This window comes from Rhizopus delemar, genomic scaffold, assembly GCF_000149305.1.
Source record: "Rhizopus delemar RA 99-880 supercont3.4 genomic scaffold, whole genome shotgun sequence".
Taxonomy (NCBI): domain Eukaryota; kingdom Fungi; phylum Mucoromycota; class Mucoromycetes; order Mucorales; family Rhizopodaceae; genus Rhizopus; species Rhizopus delemar.
In genome coordinates, this window is record NW_027137830.1 from 1,204,553 (window position 1) to 1,220,219 (window position 15,667).

The 15,667-nt window shown below is 34.4% G+C and overlaps 2 protein-coding genes and 1 non-coding gene across 3 annotated transcripts; 2 read left to right on the forward strand and 1 right to left on the reverse strand.

The window, feature by feature from the left end:
* Positions 1-2,590: 2,590 nt before the first annotated feature.
* On the forward strand, positions 2,591-3,729 carry RO3G_05957 (uncharacterized protein; the record flags this gene model as incomplete). Its single annotated transcript, XM_067660547.1, has 4 exons — positions 2,591-2,995; positions 3,056-3,334; positions 3,387-3,603; positions 3,713-3,729. The coding sequence occupies 4 exons, from the start codon at positions 2,591-2,593 to the stop codon at positions 3,727-3,729; spliced, it is 918 nt and encodes a 305-aa protein (XP_067516648.1).
* Positions 3,730-4,045: 316 nt separating this feature from the next.
* RO3G_05958 (uncharacterized protein) lies at positions 4,046-7,178 on the reverse strand (the record flags this gene model as incomplete). The annotated part of the gene is made up of 4 exons (XM_067660548.1): positions 4,046-6,603; positions 6,670-6,840; positions 6,894-6,979; positions 7,174-7,178. 4 exons carry the CDS (start codon positions 7,176-7,178, stop codon positions 4,046-4,048), a joined length of 2,820 nt encoding a protein of 939 aa, XP_067516649.1.
* A 1,250-nt stretch (positions 7,179-8,428) lies between these two features.
* RO3G_19065 lies at positions 8,429-8,500 on the forward strand. The gene has a single exon. It is a non-coding gene; the product is annotated as a tRNA-Glu (tRNA).
* Positions 8,501-15,667: the final 7,167 nt, after the last annotated feature.

Below are 15,667 nucleotides of genomic sequence, written 5' to 3' on the forward strand. Positions count from 1 at the left end.
AGTGTAATTGTTGTTAGATTGTTGTTTTCATTTGAACAATGAATTTTCTATTGCTAGACTCATTTTTTTTTTACTTAGTTTTTTTTTTTTACCAAGTCTTTTTTTACCGTCTTTTTTTTTTCCCAAACACGATTATTTTTTTACGGTTTGTAACACGTTTGTAATGATCTAAGCTAAAAAGCACAAACCACCTTCCTAATATGTATTCTTCTGAACAAAATAATCGCAAAATGCTTTTAATTTCCGCATTTTACCCTCAAGAATAAAAAACAGAAGATATCGGTCTTTTAACGATAGAGGGGAACAGGATTTCCAAAAAAAAAAAAGATCATCTGTAAAAAAAACAGACACTTTTTAAAAACTTGAATAAATTTATGAATACTTACCCTACAAAAAAAACAAAAATACTGTTCAATTTCTTTATTTTTTTCGCACCTGAATCTTTTTTCAAAACTCGAAAATGACCAATACAGCGAAAGTTAAGTCTTTTCTCCAAAAACCATAAACATCTGTTAACCAAAAAATGTTCAATATTGCGATATGCTTTATCCAATTGGAACGATTATTTGCAGTGGTGGAACTCAAGTCGTGTTTACTCCGCCAAAGGCCAGTATCTTATCAACATAGCTGATAATGTACTAAGGGAGAAGATATACTTTTTGAAGGACTTGTATAAGACGGTAAAGATATATCCACTGAAGTTGCCTATTTGATTTTCTATTAATTCACTTCAATTCGAACGAGAACCTAGGCCGACTGAAAAAACCTACTTCGAGCAATTGGTACCAGAATAATAAGAGAAACACCAAGTAGATAAAGGCAAGTGTACGTATAAGAGCGAGTGAATAAACAAAGATTGAAGGGAACCTTGATTATTCAAAAGAAAGAATAAAAAAATAAAGCATAAAAAATAGGTCGATTTTTCGATACTTTATTCAATAACAATTTACAAGACTTTATATACTTTTGCAAATGCATAAAGTATTATCAGAGAATCAGTAGCATTAACAAAAAATAAACAGATCAGGACATGGACGAGGGTAACTGATGATAAGGAAAGAAAATAAAACATCAGACAAAAGAAAACGTCAGACGGAAGAGAGAAAACAAAACATATGATCTGAGCGAATGTCATCGGAAGAAGCACCCAATATATATCGAACCACCCAGCTAAACCTAGAACCTCACCGACAAAAAAAGGAAAGTGCACCCCAACTGTATATGGCCATCAATTCACTTGAGCTCCGCCAGCAAGTTGCAGGTCACCTGATCAACCCAGGGGTCCTCCTTCAGTTGGTGTCGATTATACTCATTCTCCACTACAGACCATTCAGCCAATCATATATCCCGTAGCGCTTCGCATAAACATATCTCACTGCACATAATTGTTATCTATGGAGTATGATAGCTGTCAGGTATACTTTAGTTAGTCGGGATTTATAATGAATTATGCATAATTATTGCGGTATGTCCAGTTGAGCTCGTTTACGTTGAATGTTAACTATTGTACCTCGATAACCAAGTATTACTATTTGACAACGCGCCGCTTCATTCTTTTTTTAACAACGAAGTACAAGCAAACGTCTTTCTATTGGGCCTTACATGCTTGTGTTTCTCTTTAATACAACTTCTTTATTGGCTTGTTACTTTTCGAAATACTTCCTTATTCGTCTGTTGCTCTTTAGCAATGCTTTCTTATTGGCTTATTACGGCTATATTTAGCTTTGGATGATTTACATTAGGAAATACAATAGGCTTAAAATACGGTATTATTGGTTAAAAATGTAGTTTTATTCATTTATTTTGGGGCTTTATTGCCATATTGATTATATATTATTGGTTCATTCCAGTATTACAAAAGGGTAGGGGAGGAAGGAAAACGAGAAGGGGATCCATGAAAACGATGAAATAAAAAATTTTATTTAAAAAAAAATTGTGGAAAATGCACTTACCTTTACCATAGAAGCAGCAAACAAAAGAGCGTAGTAAATAAAGCCCATAAATAAAAGCGAGCCAGTAGTAACGAGGATCCAAAGCAGTAAGAGATTGGAGACAGCAGGAAACAACAGAAGCCAAAGCGTCTAAAGTTGTATAAAATAAAATATTAATAAAAGTAAACCATGATGTACTCAATTTCTTTACCTTAAAGCTCTTTTGTTAACAAAACAGGATGCCAAGACATTCATAAAGGTTCAGCCACGAACTAAAGAAATCTAAATTTTACTTTTAATAAAGATTATTGAAAGCTATGAATGTATTTACCTTTTGAAAAGATATATAAATAACCAAAGGAACTACAGCAGCCATGAGTACATGTATGGGTATCTACTACAGCACATTAGAAGCAAAGTTTTCTTTTTCTTTTTTTTTTTTTTTTACTTACCTTGGGATAACCGGAGCGATGTTGAAAAAGGAAATTGCTGAAGAAAAAGAAAGAAAAAAGGAACAAGATTTCGAAAAGGAAATCTTTTAAATATTTTTTTTTGGTATAGTTAGACTGAGTTTCATTGTAAACGCGATAGTATTTAAGGAAGATTCAATTTTGATGCCAAGCTCATTTATCTTTATTTCAAAGTACTTTTACAACACTATGTCTGATCGCGTTATTCAATTCAACCCTGCTCCTGCCAATACTCGTGGTTCTAACTCTGTTGGGCAACCAATCGCTGTTCCTTTGCGTGTTGTTGTTCCTGAGCTTGCTTCAAGCGATGCCATTCCCGATAGCTTTGCCTATCCTAGGCCTGGTTTTCCTCCTATGACCCATGTCCAGAAGCGAATGCGCCAAGCCGAAGATATGGAGACTGATGAAGCATCTCTTTCTTTTTCTATTTATATGGAGATAAGAAAAGAAAACTATGATTTGAAGGAGATGCTTCGAAAAGAGCAAGAGGAAAAGCTGGCCTTGCAAATGGCATACAGAAAGCTCAAAGAAGCATACGATGAGCTTGAAGCAGAATCAGGCAAAGGCGCAAAGCCAATTGCTACTGCTGTAAAAGTAAGAACATTAAAATTCAATATTAAACAAATGTACTAATCAATTTTCTCTGAAATATAGGATGCTGTGAGAAATCACTACAACAACCTGCCGCCATCGTCTCAATACGTTCTTGAAAAGCCTCTAAAGTCTACTGAAAATCAAAAAGTATTCAAATTATTGCAAGATTATGTGAGTAGTCATTATTCATATAAAAATACAAACAACCGCGATTTACGCAAGTACCTCGAGCGCCAGTATTATACAAAGAAGGCCGGGATATCCACTGGTGAAGAGGTAGATCCAGTTGAAGATTTTATAAGAAAACGAAAAGCAGCAAAAGTCACTCGTAGAAGTGCTGTAAGTGCTACATAAATTACTGTAATCGTATAAACTGACTTTGCTTTTTTAGAAAACAAGAGCTCGTAAGGCTATATACGAGCAATACAAGGACCAAGGCGTTTATAACAATTATCCCAACTGTGAGTACTTGCTTCAACAGCAATACATGTCTGAAGAAGAAGACATGTACAGTAGCGATACAATGGACAAGGTGGAAGAAGTTCTTCTGGAGCGAAATCCAGACAGAACAACTCCTTTTACCGAAAAGGAACGCATGTCTGTCTTGTGTAAGAAAACCGTCGATTATTTTGAAGTTCGAGTACCAACGTACAGATCACCTGCTGTAAGTTTAATTAGTATCTTTTAAGCGCAATCGGCTAATTATTTAATATTTAGTGTACCGAATTCTTTAAGCTTTTGGATGATCAGATAGCAAGTGAGAAAGCAAAGAGGCAAAGAACTGGAAATAGCAGCATCCAGTTTCTTCCTCGTATCCAAAGAAAATGTTCGCTGCCTGTTCCTGACTTCATAAAGAAAGAAAATATAACTGAAGAGGGTATCGCTTGGGCTTTTGTTTCCGAAATGGAGTTGGATGAAGGCAACTTGCTATTTTAAAAACAAAAAAAAACTTGTAAAATAAATTAAAAAAATATAAAGAAACGCGGTGTTTGGATTTTTAAATTTTAATTTTTTTTTTTTACTTTTACTTTTACTTTATTTTTTTATATTTTACAAACCAATGGTTTTTCTTGGGAGAGGTAAAAAGACAACATGATTATCAGGATAGCCTTGCTTCATAGCAACACAAGTAAAGATACGCGATACTGGAAGAATACAGTCTGAATCAGCTGGTCGAAAAGAGTTATGGTAATACGCGGCACCAAGACATTCAAATCCTTGAAAAGGATGAAGAGGAGCATTATACCAACGTACAAAAGCAAAGAGGTGTTCATCAAAAGCATTTGGGGCAAAGACCCGACCATTTGGCATCATAGTTTTCTTCATTTGAAGCTGATGGCTAAAATAATACTGCACCTGACCAATCCGCATTTCAGGTTCTTTTCCAGGAACAGCAGAATTGCAAGCCACTTCAATATAACAACCACGAGTAGTACGTGATGCTTTTGATCGATATGTTTGCCCAAGAATTTCAATTTCAGAGAAAAGAGAAATATCGGGAAGCACCATCGTAGATAAGTCATCAAGATCTTCTGGAATAAGCGCACTTGCGAATGTTCGATCAGTATATGCAAGCCTGTAAAAGGCAAGAAGGTAACCATAATGGGCTCGAGTCAACCTATTAACACTAACTTTGTGTCTAGAAGAAGCTTGCGTATCAGGAGGTAGAATTTCAGCACCAGTGAAGGTATCATTCAAACGTAGAGGAGCACTGACAAATAAGCTGAAATCAAAGCTGGTTGAAACAGATGAAGCAACAAGGGAATCAGAAGGTGTCGGTGACAAGTAACCAAAGGAAGACATCATCACTGGGTTCTGTTTAATTCCTTGTGGTAAGTTACGGATGTAGTCACCATAATGTACAACAGAAAGGAACTTCTTCATGTACGTAACTTCGAACGCTGTCTTGTGGTTTACTGTCATCTTCTTAATGTCACCATTAAGTCTCTCGAAGCCATATAACCAAAATGCATAGATTGGACCAAAGTCTTGGATGGAGTCCTTTAAATGTAGATGAAGATGCATATTTGGAGTGACCATCTCTGGACCATACAATTCAGCAACATCAAGGACAAACTCATGGAATAGCTTGTGGGCTATCATGGCTTCATTCTGGGTAATGCATGGACGACATACAATATGACAGGCCTGTACAAACTTTGCCCAATTTTCCTTATGACGGACTGGAAGACGAGACTTGAGCAAAAGAGGAGAAAGAGCAAGGCACCAGGTTCTCCATTCATCAGCCTTTAAGTCAGAGAAATCGCTGGCAATTTTCTGATTGATTGGCGTGTATTGTGCTGGCAATATAATATCATTTGCTTCTTTTTGCATTTCTTTCAAGTCAGCATCAGTCAGGTATAATTCATGGGTAAGGTCACAAATAGTTGTACGCCATATTTTAATCATTTTCTTTGCTGTTCCAAGGAAAAGGCCATGCATTGGATCAATGGCAGTACAACGAACAAGATCAAGGTATTCCAAATCATGTAAGGCAGAGAACCGAGTACCAAACTTCTGTTCCAAGTCGGCTCTTTGTCTCTTGGTGGTTGCTTCTTTCCAATTTTTTGCATGATAACGGTTTTCAATACTGGTACGAAGTGACCAAGCATCAATATCTTCAAGACCAAAAGAAAAATCACGTTGAAGATGAGTATTATAACGAGCAGGAAATGCTGTTGAGCACTTGTTACAAGGTACAGTGGCATTGAATGAAGTAAACCCACTAACCTTTCGGCTAGCAGGAATATCGCAAGCAATCAAGAACAGAGCAGCACGAACTGGGACAGGCACGTTAGGAGATTCAGCCGTACAGGTAAAGAAGTCATCGTAGTAAAGTTCCTTCAGATCATTTACCAAAACTTGTAAATAGTTGTTGATTTGTGTGTCCTTGGGTTCTTTGGGACCAGGAATAACACAAACCAAGATGATATTTTCTTTTTTATATCGGATGGATCTTGGAAGATTATTTATCGTCAAGTAGACAGCACCAACAGAATACACGGTTCTTTTTGAAGATTGAAACCAATCGACATTCAAAGTGAATAGGAGGGATCTAGCTTGACTGGTAAATAAATTACCATCTCTATCTTTGAATTCATTCCAAAGTTGACCATCATAGATATCATACATAGTGTTGTTATGACGAGTACGATAGCGCCATGCTTCAATTGCTGATTCAAAGCCTGGTCGTGAGAACATCACAGTCAAGGCATACTTGATGGAATTGAATGCAGAGACCTTGTTGGCGTACATTTTGCTTGCACCAATTGTAACAGGCTTGAAGAGTGAAGCATTACAGGTGATACGAAATTCAGAAAAGGTGCACTTCGAATCACAGTGTACTTCTTCAGGCTGGTACAAGGTATGACATTCGGGACAGACAACAAGGCGAAACATGCCCTTGTAAGTATAATCAATTCCAACAGCGTTACGCATGGTATCCAATTTTGCGGGAAAAATTGGTTGATGGTTTAAGAGAAGAGCAAGATCATTGGCAAATTTCATTACTATTTCAGCAGCATATTCTGATATGAAAAATAACTGGAAATAGGTCAAGAAGACAGCAATAAAAGCAACAACATCATTTTGGAATCCCTTGATTTCAACTAAAAAATTAATAATGTAAGTAATCTATTCTTTATAATAGTAATCTACTTTTAGGAAATAATTACCTTGAGGCATATCAAATTCAACAATATCCATACTATCAGATACATTCACTTCATCATTTTCCATCACTTCCCAATTTGAAACGTCTTCTGCACCATCATCATCAGAATCGCTTTTATTTGCTTCAATCATCTCATTATTGGCATCAATTTCTTGGACCTTTTCTGATTCATCTATGCATATTTAACGCGTCAGTAAAAATATTATCTAAATGTAAGTGAACTACCTTTAGCAGCTTCCTTTTTTTTATGGCGAGCAAGGGTCCATCGAGCAACCAATTGGTACTTGCCAATTTTCCCTTCAGAACATTGGCTACAGTAGCATTTAAATTTGTATTGGGTTGAAGAATTCATTGTAAATATAATAAAAGATTATTTTATAAGCTTGATCCATTATTTTACGCGTTTATATATGATTTCAAAAACAATAGCCAAGGAGAATTGATATTCAGTTGAAAATCTAAAAATAAAGCAAAGCATTATGATTGGTGTAGCCAAAATACTTACATCATACCAACAATCGCTGGATAGTAGATTTGGTTGCAGATAAAGTAAGTTTGCCGTTTATATTGTGGGCTTTGAATCTTTTTTTAGATTTCTGTGTGATGCTTTTCACCTTCGCCATATTTGGTTCACTTTTACTTTTTAATGAAAAAAAAATTTCAAAGTACTTTTTTTTTTAACCCAAATTTAAAACGCTGCGTTTTTCATTCAAGTTAAAACAGTACAATGAATAGAAATTCCTTTTGTAATGTCAATGCTGGGAATGTAATTTTTTTTTTTTTTTTTTTACAATTTCAACATCTCAACATTACAACTTTTTTTTTCTTTCTCTGAAGTACTCTGTTTTTTAATTTTTTCCATAGAAATCTCAAGACATGTAGCATAACAGACATTCATTCCATTACCACTTTTTTTTTTTTACTCTCAAAAAATAAAAATGATTATCAAAAATACTTTGTCTTTTTTTATTTCATAACCTTATTATTTAAAGCATATCTTTTCCAGCTTTAAAACAAATTTAACTTCTTTAGAACCAAAAGAGCCCTTTTTCTATTTATTTTATTCAATCTTTTAAATTTTCTACTTTATTCATATTCTTTTTTATTTAACTTGTAAACAAATGCTTTCATACTTATTATTATAGCAATACTGTACACTTGTATAAGAGTTTCATCTCTCTTCTTCATATGTATCCCTTTTCTCTTTTTTTTTTTTTTTTTTTTTTTTTTTGCTCACTTGTCACTAAAATTAATCGCCTTTTTTATTTAATAAAGTCTTTTTTTGGTAAAATACGACATGAGAGCTGAAAAATGCTTAAAAAGAGAACGCCACGACTCAATCACTTGAATTTCCGAGCTTATACGCCAATAGAAATGCTTTTTGGATTTTTGTTGAATTTAAAAAACCTTGCACTGAAGTTGAAAAAGAATGGTCTTCCCAATTTGTAATCTTGTATGGCATCATGTAGCACAGCAAAAAAATATTTATTTTTTTAAAAAAATACAATGTCTTTTTATTCAACAAACATATTATATACTTTTGTTTATTTTTATAGATTTAAAATATATTTTTTTCGAGCTTTCTTCTGATATAAAAATCAAGCTTCTAACATTGAAATCCACGTTCTCATTCCTTTAATAGAATTACCACTATTAAAAAAGATCACCTTTATCAATTTGGATAACCAGGTTTGGGTGCAGTGTCTCCGAACCGAGTTAAGTTTATGAACTAGATTTAGCAGTCACCTATCATAGCCACATCCTCAATGGTCCAGTGGCTAGGATCTGTCGCTTTCACCGACATGGCCGGGGTTCGATTCCCCGTTGGGGAAGTATACATGCTATTTTGCTGCAATGCTTAAGGTGGTGTGTCATGTCTTTTGTTACATTTTTAGAATGTTGTAGGAACAACAAGGTCAAGTCAAGCCACGGTCATGGTTACATGTTGTAACTTAAAGTTCATTTGAACTTTATTTTTCTTTTGAACTTTATTTTTCTTTTGAACTTTATTTTTTATTTCAACTTTATTTCTTCTTTTGGATTTGATTCCTGATCGAGGAATCCTTTCCTAAAATTTTATATCTTTTTTTTTGAATATAAAAAGGACAACCTTTTTATGACTTTTATCTGGACTTCTCTTCAATTATATATCTTAAATATATTTTATCAATAAATCAAGTATTTTTATCTGAATCTTTTGGTATAACACTCTTAAAATACACGCAAGACAAGTCCCTTGAAGCCAATTATCTTCATTGTAAACACTTTCAAAACTCTTATCCAATTACTCTATTACAAACAAGACTGATCTACTTAACAAGATCTGGTGGTCACTTACAACAAGCAAATCCAATATCAATACTTAACTCAAGTCTTATTTTTATTTTTTTTCATCTACTTTATTCTATTTTATAAAACGTTAATTCTTACAAGCCATTAAAGGAAGCAAAATTACAATGTAACACAATTATCTCTTTTGGACTTTCAACTGTAAACTAGCAACCGCAGTATAACCGCAGTACAACCGCAGTGTTGTAACAGTGGTCTCTTTTTGGACGAAGTACGAAACAACTCCGACATGGATTGTTAAAATAACTTAAGTTATTTTAACAACCATCGTCAAAGAAATAACAATAGCCGCAAAAATAAAAAAGGTCAAAAAAAAAAAAATAAGAAAAGCTAAAAAGAAAAAAAAAAAATTCATATATATACAGTAGGTCAAAAAACTGCTGCAAGGAATCCATTTTTCTTGGTTTTTGTTGCGCACATCCTGTTACAATGGCACGAACTGCCTCTGTTCCCACATAGTAAATCTTCTACATGTCGTGAAAAATCCGAAAGAGTTTATGCCCTATTGGATAAGTATTGAAGGAAGTATGAGGCGCGCAATTTGAAAATTTGAAAAAATGAAAATTTGAACGGAATGAACTTATTTATTAATATTTAGTTGAACCTCCTTTTCTATTAATAATCTCTTGAGTTCTTTCCGAAATGTTATCTACGTGCCTTTGGCAAAGATATTTATCGAAGTCAGTTCATATTTCATTAACGCGTTCCCAAAGCACATCTGCGTTCTTTTCTCTACGTTCGTAATTGTTAAGCTTCAACTTCAATTGATGTCCTACGTGCTCGATTGAATTTAAGTCCGGGATCTGAGCTGGCCAATTGTTAATATAGCTCTCTTGGTTACTACATAACTAGGCCATTGTAGATTATGCCTTGTGCTTTGTGTCATTATCATGCTAAAACTAAATGTTGGACCAGTCGAAATTGTAGTGCTTCATAGTATCACGAAGCGTAGTGTTCAAAATATGCTGGTAAACACCCGAGTTCAAGTTTCCATCGTAAATTTAGCAAGCATATCCTGGTCCTTCAGAGATTATACAACCCCAGGGCATCATTTTGCTAGCTCCGTGCTTGATTGCAAAATCTAGGTCATGATGTTGAAGAAGGTCACTTGGCCGTTTCCAGTAGTGATCAGCATCATCAAAGCCCTATACGCTGAGCTTGGTCTCATTAAAGTACACTGTTTGCTGTCAGTCACTCATTGCCTAATCCTGATGCTCCTTGACCCGTTCTAACTGATGCTACGTATGCGTTTTTGTCTGAAATGGCTTCTTTTTTTCTATCAGAAAATGGAACTCCATTGATTTCAGTACGTTAATTTCTGACTGGTATGAGATATCATAGCCAAATCCAACCAGCTCCCGGTACACCTCTTTAGAAGCCTTTAGAACCCATTCCATGACTTTTCTTTTGATTAACCGCTTCGTCGCTTTGGAGACTACTGTAGGTCTACCACCTGTGTTTACTGTCCTACTTGAAAACAGTCGTCTAGAGTATCTACTAACAGTTGATTAATGTAATCCAGGCTCCTTGGAAATATCATACATTGATGTGGATGCGGTTAATGCCTGTTTGTGATCGTTTATTTTCTCCTCTGACAGCCGTTTAGGCATGCGATTGACGATAGGGTAAAAAAGAGAAATAATTTAAATAAGGGAATATAAAATTTAAAATAAAGGAATTGTAAGCGCTTTTATATACTGGCATCATTCTAATCATGTCAAGAATGTGAAAAATTATGATAGCAACCGGTTGGGTCGTATTAAAATTCGTCATTTAAAACATATGTGAACAAGTAAAAAATGTCGGATGTTCATAGTACTACCTTTAGCGATCTCAAATTCCACCAATAACCATTGCCCATATCCGATAATTGACGAGTAAATGCACTTTCCATTGAGGTACAAACAGTCAAAGTTTGGGATAGTTTGGTGCAGTACCCATGGACAACCAGCTGTAAAACCTGAATTTTGCAATTCCTTGCAGCAGTTTTTTGACCTACTGTATATATCCCATCTTTTGTGAAGAAGTGGTTAGTTAGTTTAAATAAATCATATATTTCTACTCAATAATTAACAAACTTTAACAAGAAAGTCCCTGTTTACCTAAACTTTTTACTCTACTTTAACTTTTATCAAGAAACATCGTATTGATCTTACACATAAGATCTGGTCGTCACTACTTTTCTAGCATCTGCTTAAATTCCATACAAAACAACAACTTACAAGGCAATCACAACCTTAAATCAAGCTTTACAAGCAAACTTTACCCAATTTAACTCACTTACTACAAGCCAACCTTTAAAATAACAATGTCTTCAGTATTAACATCATAACTGCAAGTAACAAACATCACCACCGCAGCAAACATAAAATAGTATAAATAGATCTTATATTTATTAAATAAACAATTAGCTTTTTACTACTCAATTAATTATCTTGTACCTTTGTTAATTACCTTAAAAAATCTATTCGTGATCTGACACGACACTTTTGTTTTCTATTTTTGGCAATATTACAATTCGTTCTTTATTGTTGCACGAACGAGAATTTAGTCCCCGATACAAGCATGAATAATTACAGTTCATGATGAAAGATATACAGTCAAGTTTCTTTAGTACCACGCCAGTTAGAAAATGAACTTTTGCGTAACAACCTATTTGAAAACGGAGTATCAACTCTTTTGCTTGAAAACCAAAAACAACATAAAATTACAAAAACAAAAAAAAACATATACAGTGCGTTGCAAAACCCGGGCACAAAAATTAAAAGACCATGCAAATCCCTATAAATCGTCGTCTAGTCAAGCTTTTAATTCGAAATTTCGCACAGGTATAGTGTCACGTATATAGTACTTATGATCCAAACTTGGAGCGGAGAAATTAATGCATGACTGAGTTATGATCTTATGAGCTATTATCTTCGAAATTTATGTTTTTTTGTGTGATATTGGGTGAGTAGTTTGTAGTCGATTAAAAGTAAAAATAAAGTGTAAACAGGAAACTGATAATCGATGAGACTCTTGAACCTCTTTATTTAGTGAAGACAGGAGAGAGAGCTCATTAAATACAAACTACGTCTGATTTTATAAAATTAATAATTGAAGAACCGAAGTTGCGCAATGTAAATTACTAAAGTTGTTTATGAGTACTGATGGCTATATAACACTACGTGTTATATAGAGGTAGTTTTAAATTATATGACATGGAGATCTTGAGTAATCTCACACGACATTTGAGTATTTAATAAGGAAAATACGACATAGCTTTAAAGCCAAGTTCGTTCATCAGCCTTTTTGCTTGCCATTTGCTCATCGAGCATCCAATTGACTTCAAATAAGAACATACATCAGAAATAGACTTTAAGGCACCAGAGCTTAGCTTTAAACAAAGGCCATTGGTGCGGAGTTTCTGGGTATATTTTGGCCTTCCGCCCTTAGGTCGGATATAGTCTGGTTTTAAGGTAGCCTTTAAGCGACGTACAGTACGATCAGAGACCCCAGTTTTTGCAGCAATATTTGCTGTGGCTTCGTTGTTATGTAGGCAAATTTTGACGCTGTCAAGCTTACTAGAGCTACAGTGGGTCAAAATACCTCACAAACGTATGGTGATTTTTACTTATTTTTGATATAATTCCATGACAAATTGGCTCAATCATTTCAAATTTAAAATATAGAGCCATCTATGTGTGCACTACTGTGTGCCAAAAGTTTAAAGTCAGATAATTAGATGAGGTCTATTAGGAGACAGATACTTAAGCTCGGTCTATTTGTGAGGTATTTTGACTTTATTGATATCTAGTTGACCCGCCCTTTTCAGCAATGACAGCTTGTATTCTTTCTGGCATACTGTCAATATACTTTAAGCACTGATCTTTTGTAAAGGAATTCCATTCCTTTTCCACTCTCTGCCATAGTTCGTGCATGCTTTTTGCTCTATTTTAGTACATACTTACAGTAGGTCAAAAAACTGCTGCAAGGAATTGCAAAATTCATGTTTTATAGCTGCTTGTCCATGGATACTGCACCAAACTATCTCAAACTTTGACTGTTTGTACCTCAATAGAAAGTGCGTTTATTCGTCGATTATCGGATATGGGCAATGTTTATTGGTGGAATTTGATACTGCTAAATGTAGTATTTTAAACATCCGGTATTTTTTACTTGTTTACATATGTTTGAAATAATGAATTTTAATACAACCCAACCGGTTGCCATCACAATTTTTCTCACTTTTGACGTGATTAGAATGTTATCTGTATTTAAGAGTGCTTACAATTCCTTTATTTTAAATTTTATATTCCCTTGTTTAAATTATTTCTCGTTTTTAGCCTCTCGTCAATTGCATGCATAAATCACTGTCAGAGGAGAAAGTAAACGATCTCAAACAGACATTAACCGGATCCACATCAAAATATGATATTGCTAAGGAGACTAGATTACATGAATCAACTGTTAGTAGATACTTTATAACGTTGTTTTCAAGTAGGACAGTGAGCACAGGTGATAGACCTGCAGTAGTCTCCAAAGTGACGAAGCGGTTAATCAAAAGAAAAGTCATGGAATGGGTTCTAAAGACTTCCAAAGAGGTATACCGGGAGCCAGTTGGATTTGGCTACGATATCTCATACCAGTCAGAAATTAACGTACTGAAATCAATGGAGTTCCATTTTCTGATAGAAAAAAAGGAGCCATTTCAGACAAAAGTGCATACGTAGCATCAGTTGAAATGGAACAAGGAGCATCAGGATTGGGCAATGGTTGACTGACAACAAATCGTTTACTTTAATGAAACCAAGATCAACGTATAGGGCTTTGATGGTGATAATCACTATCGGAAAAGGCCAAGTGACCTTTTTCAACATCATGACCTGGATTTTGTAATTCAGCATGAAGCTAGCAAATTGATGTCCTGGTGTTGTATAACCTCTGAAGGACCAGAATATGCTTGCTGAATTTACGATGGAAAGTTGTACTCGGGTGTTTACCAGCATATTTTGAACACTACGCTTTGTGGTACTATGAAGTACTACAATTTCGACTGGTCCAACATTTAGTTTTAGCATGACAATGACCCAAAGCACAAGGCATAATTTACAATGGCCTAGTTATGTAGTAACCAAGAGAGCTATATTAACGATTGGCCAGCTCAGAGCCCGGACTTAAATTCAATCGAGCACGTATGGCATCCATTGAAGTTGTAGCTCAATTATTACGAACGTAGAGCAAAGAACACAGATGTGCTTTGGGAACGAGTTGATGAAATATGAATTGACTTCGATAAATAACTTTGCCAAAGGCATGTAGATAACATTTTGAGAAGAACTCAAGAGATTATTAATAGAAAAGGAGGTTCAACTAAATATTAATAAATAAATTCATTCCGTTCAAATTTTCGTTTTTCCAAATTTTCAAATTGCGCATCTCATACTTCCTTCAATACTTATCCAATAGGGCTTAAACTCTTTCGGATTTTTCAAGACATGTAGAAGATTTACTATGTGGGAACAGAGGCAGTTTGTGCCATTGTAACAGGATGTGCGCTACAAAAACCAAGAAAAATGGATTCCTTGCAGCAGTTTTTTGACCTACTGTACATATTAATAAAACTACATTTCCATATACTCACACTATCAATCGTTAATAATGCTTGATTGCTATACAATGATTATCTTTGGAGCACAACAGGAGCCATTTTTCCACCCACTGTATATATGAATAATATTTTTTTGCTTTTCTTTTTAGCTTTTCTTATTTTTTTTGACCTTTTTTATTTTTGCGGCTATTATTATTTCTTTGACAATGGTTGTTAAAATAACTTAAGTTATTTTAACAACCCATGTCGGAGTTGTCTTGTGCTTCATCCAAAGAGACCATTCTCACAGTATTTATATTATTCTACAAAGTGAATTATTTACAGTAATAGTTATATTTTGTGAGTCATGATGAAAGTTCATTATTGTCTACTTCATGAGTCATCTTCAGTAACTCGTACAAAAGTCTTGATAATGTAACTTGTTAGTACTTGGGAGTTGGCTTGTAATTAAAGTGATGTAGATTTGTTTAAATTGAGGTTTGAAGTCTTGAATGACTTGAATTTAGGTAACTTGATTGAACGTTTAACAGTTCTTTAGAGTAAATTGTCTTTGAGTAGTGACCACCAGATCTTTTTAGATCAATAAGGTTAAGAGTAAGATTGTTTGATAAAAGATAAAAATAAAAGGGATCTTTCTTGATTTGTGATAACTCGGGTATCAGATCAGAAAGAATAAGTAAAAATAAAAAGAAAAGAAAAGGTTATTGTGATCCAATAAGAAAAGATTGCTTTTTAAGCGTAAGAAGATTTGATTTCTTGAATTTATAGAATTTATTGGATTTATTGGATATCGAATATTTGTTAAAAATATTCATCTTATTTATATATAAAAATATGGGGCGCCTTTTGTCTCTTGTCATTGTAATTTTCTTTAATATATTGCTTGTTTGCGGGTTTAGGTTTTTAAGTATGTAAGTTTTGTCGATAGTGACCACCAGATCTTGTTAATAGTAGATCAAACTTGTTAGAATAGGTTAAACTCTTGAGGTTTAGGAATAGGTTTACAATGAAGATTATTGACTTCAAGGGACTTCAGTATTTTAAAATCGAACACAGACCA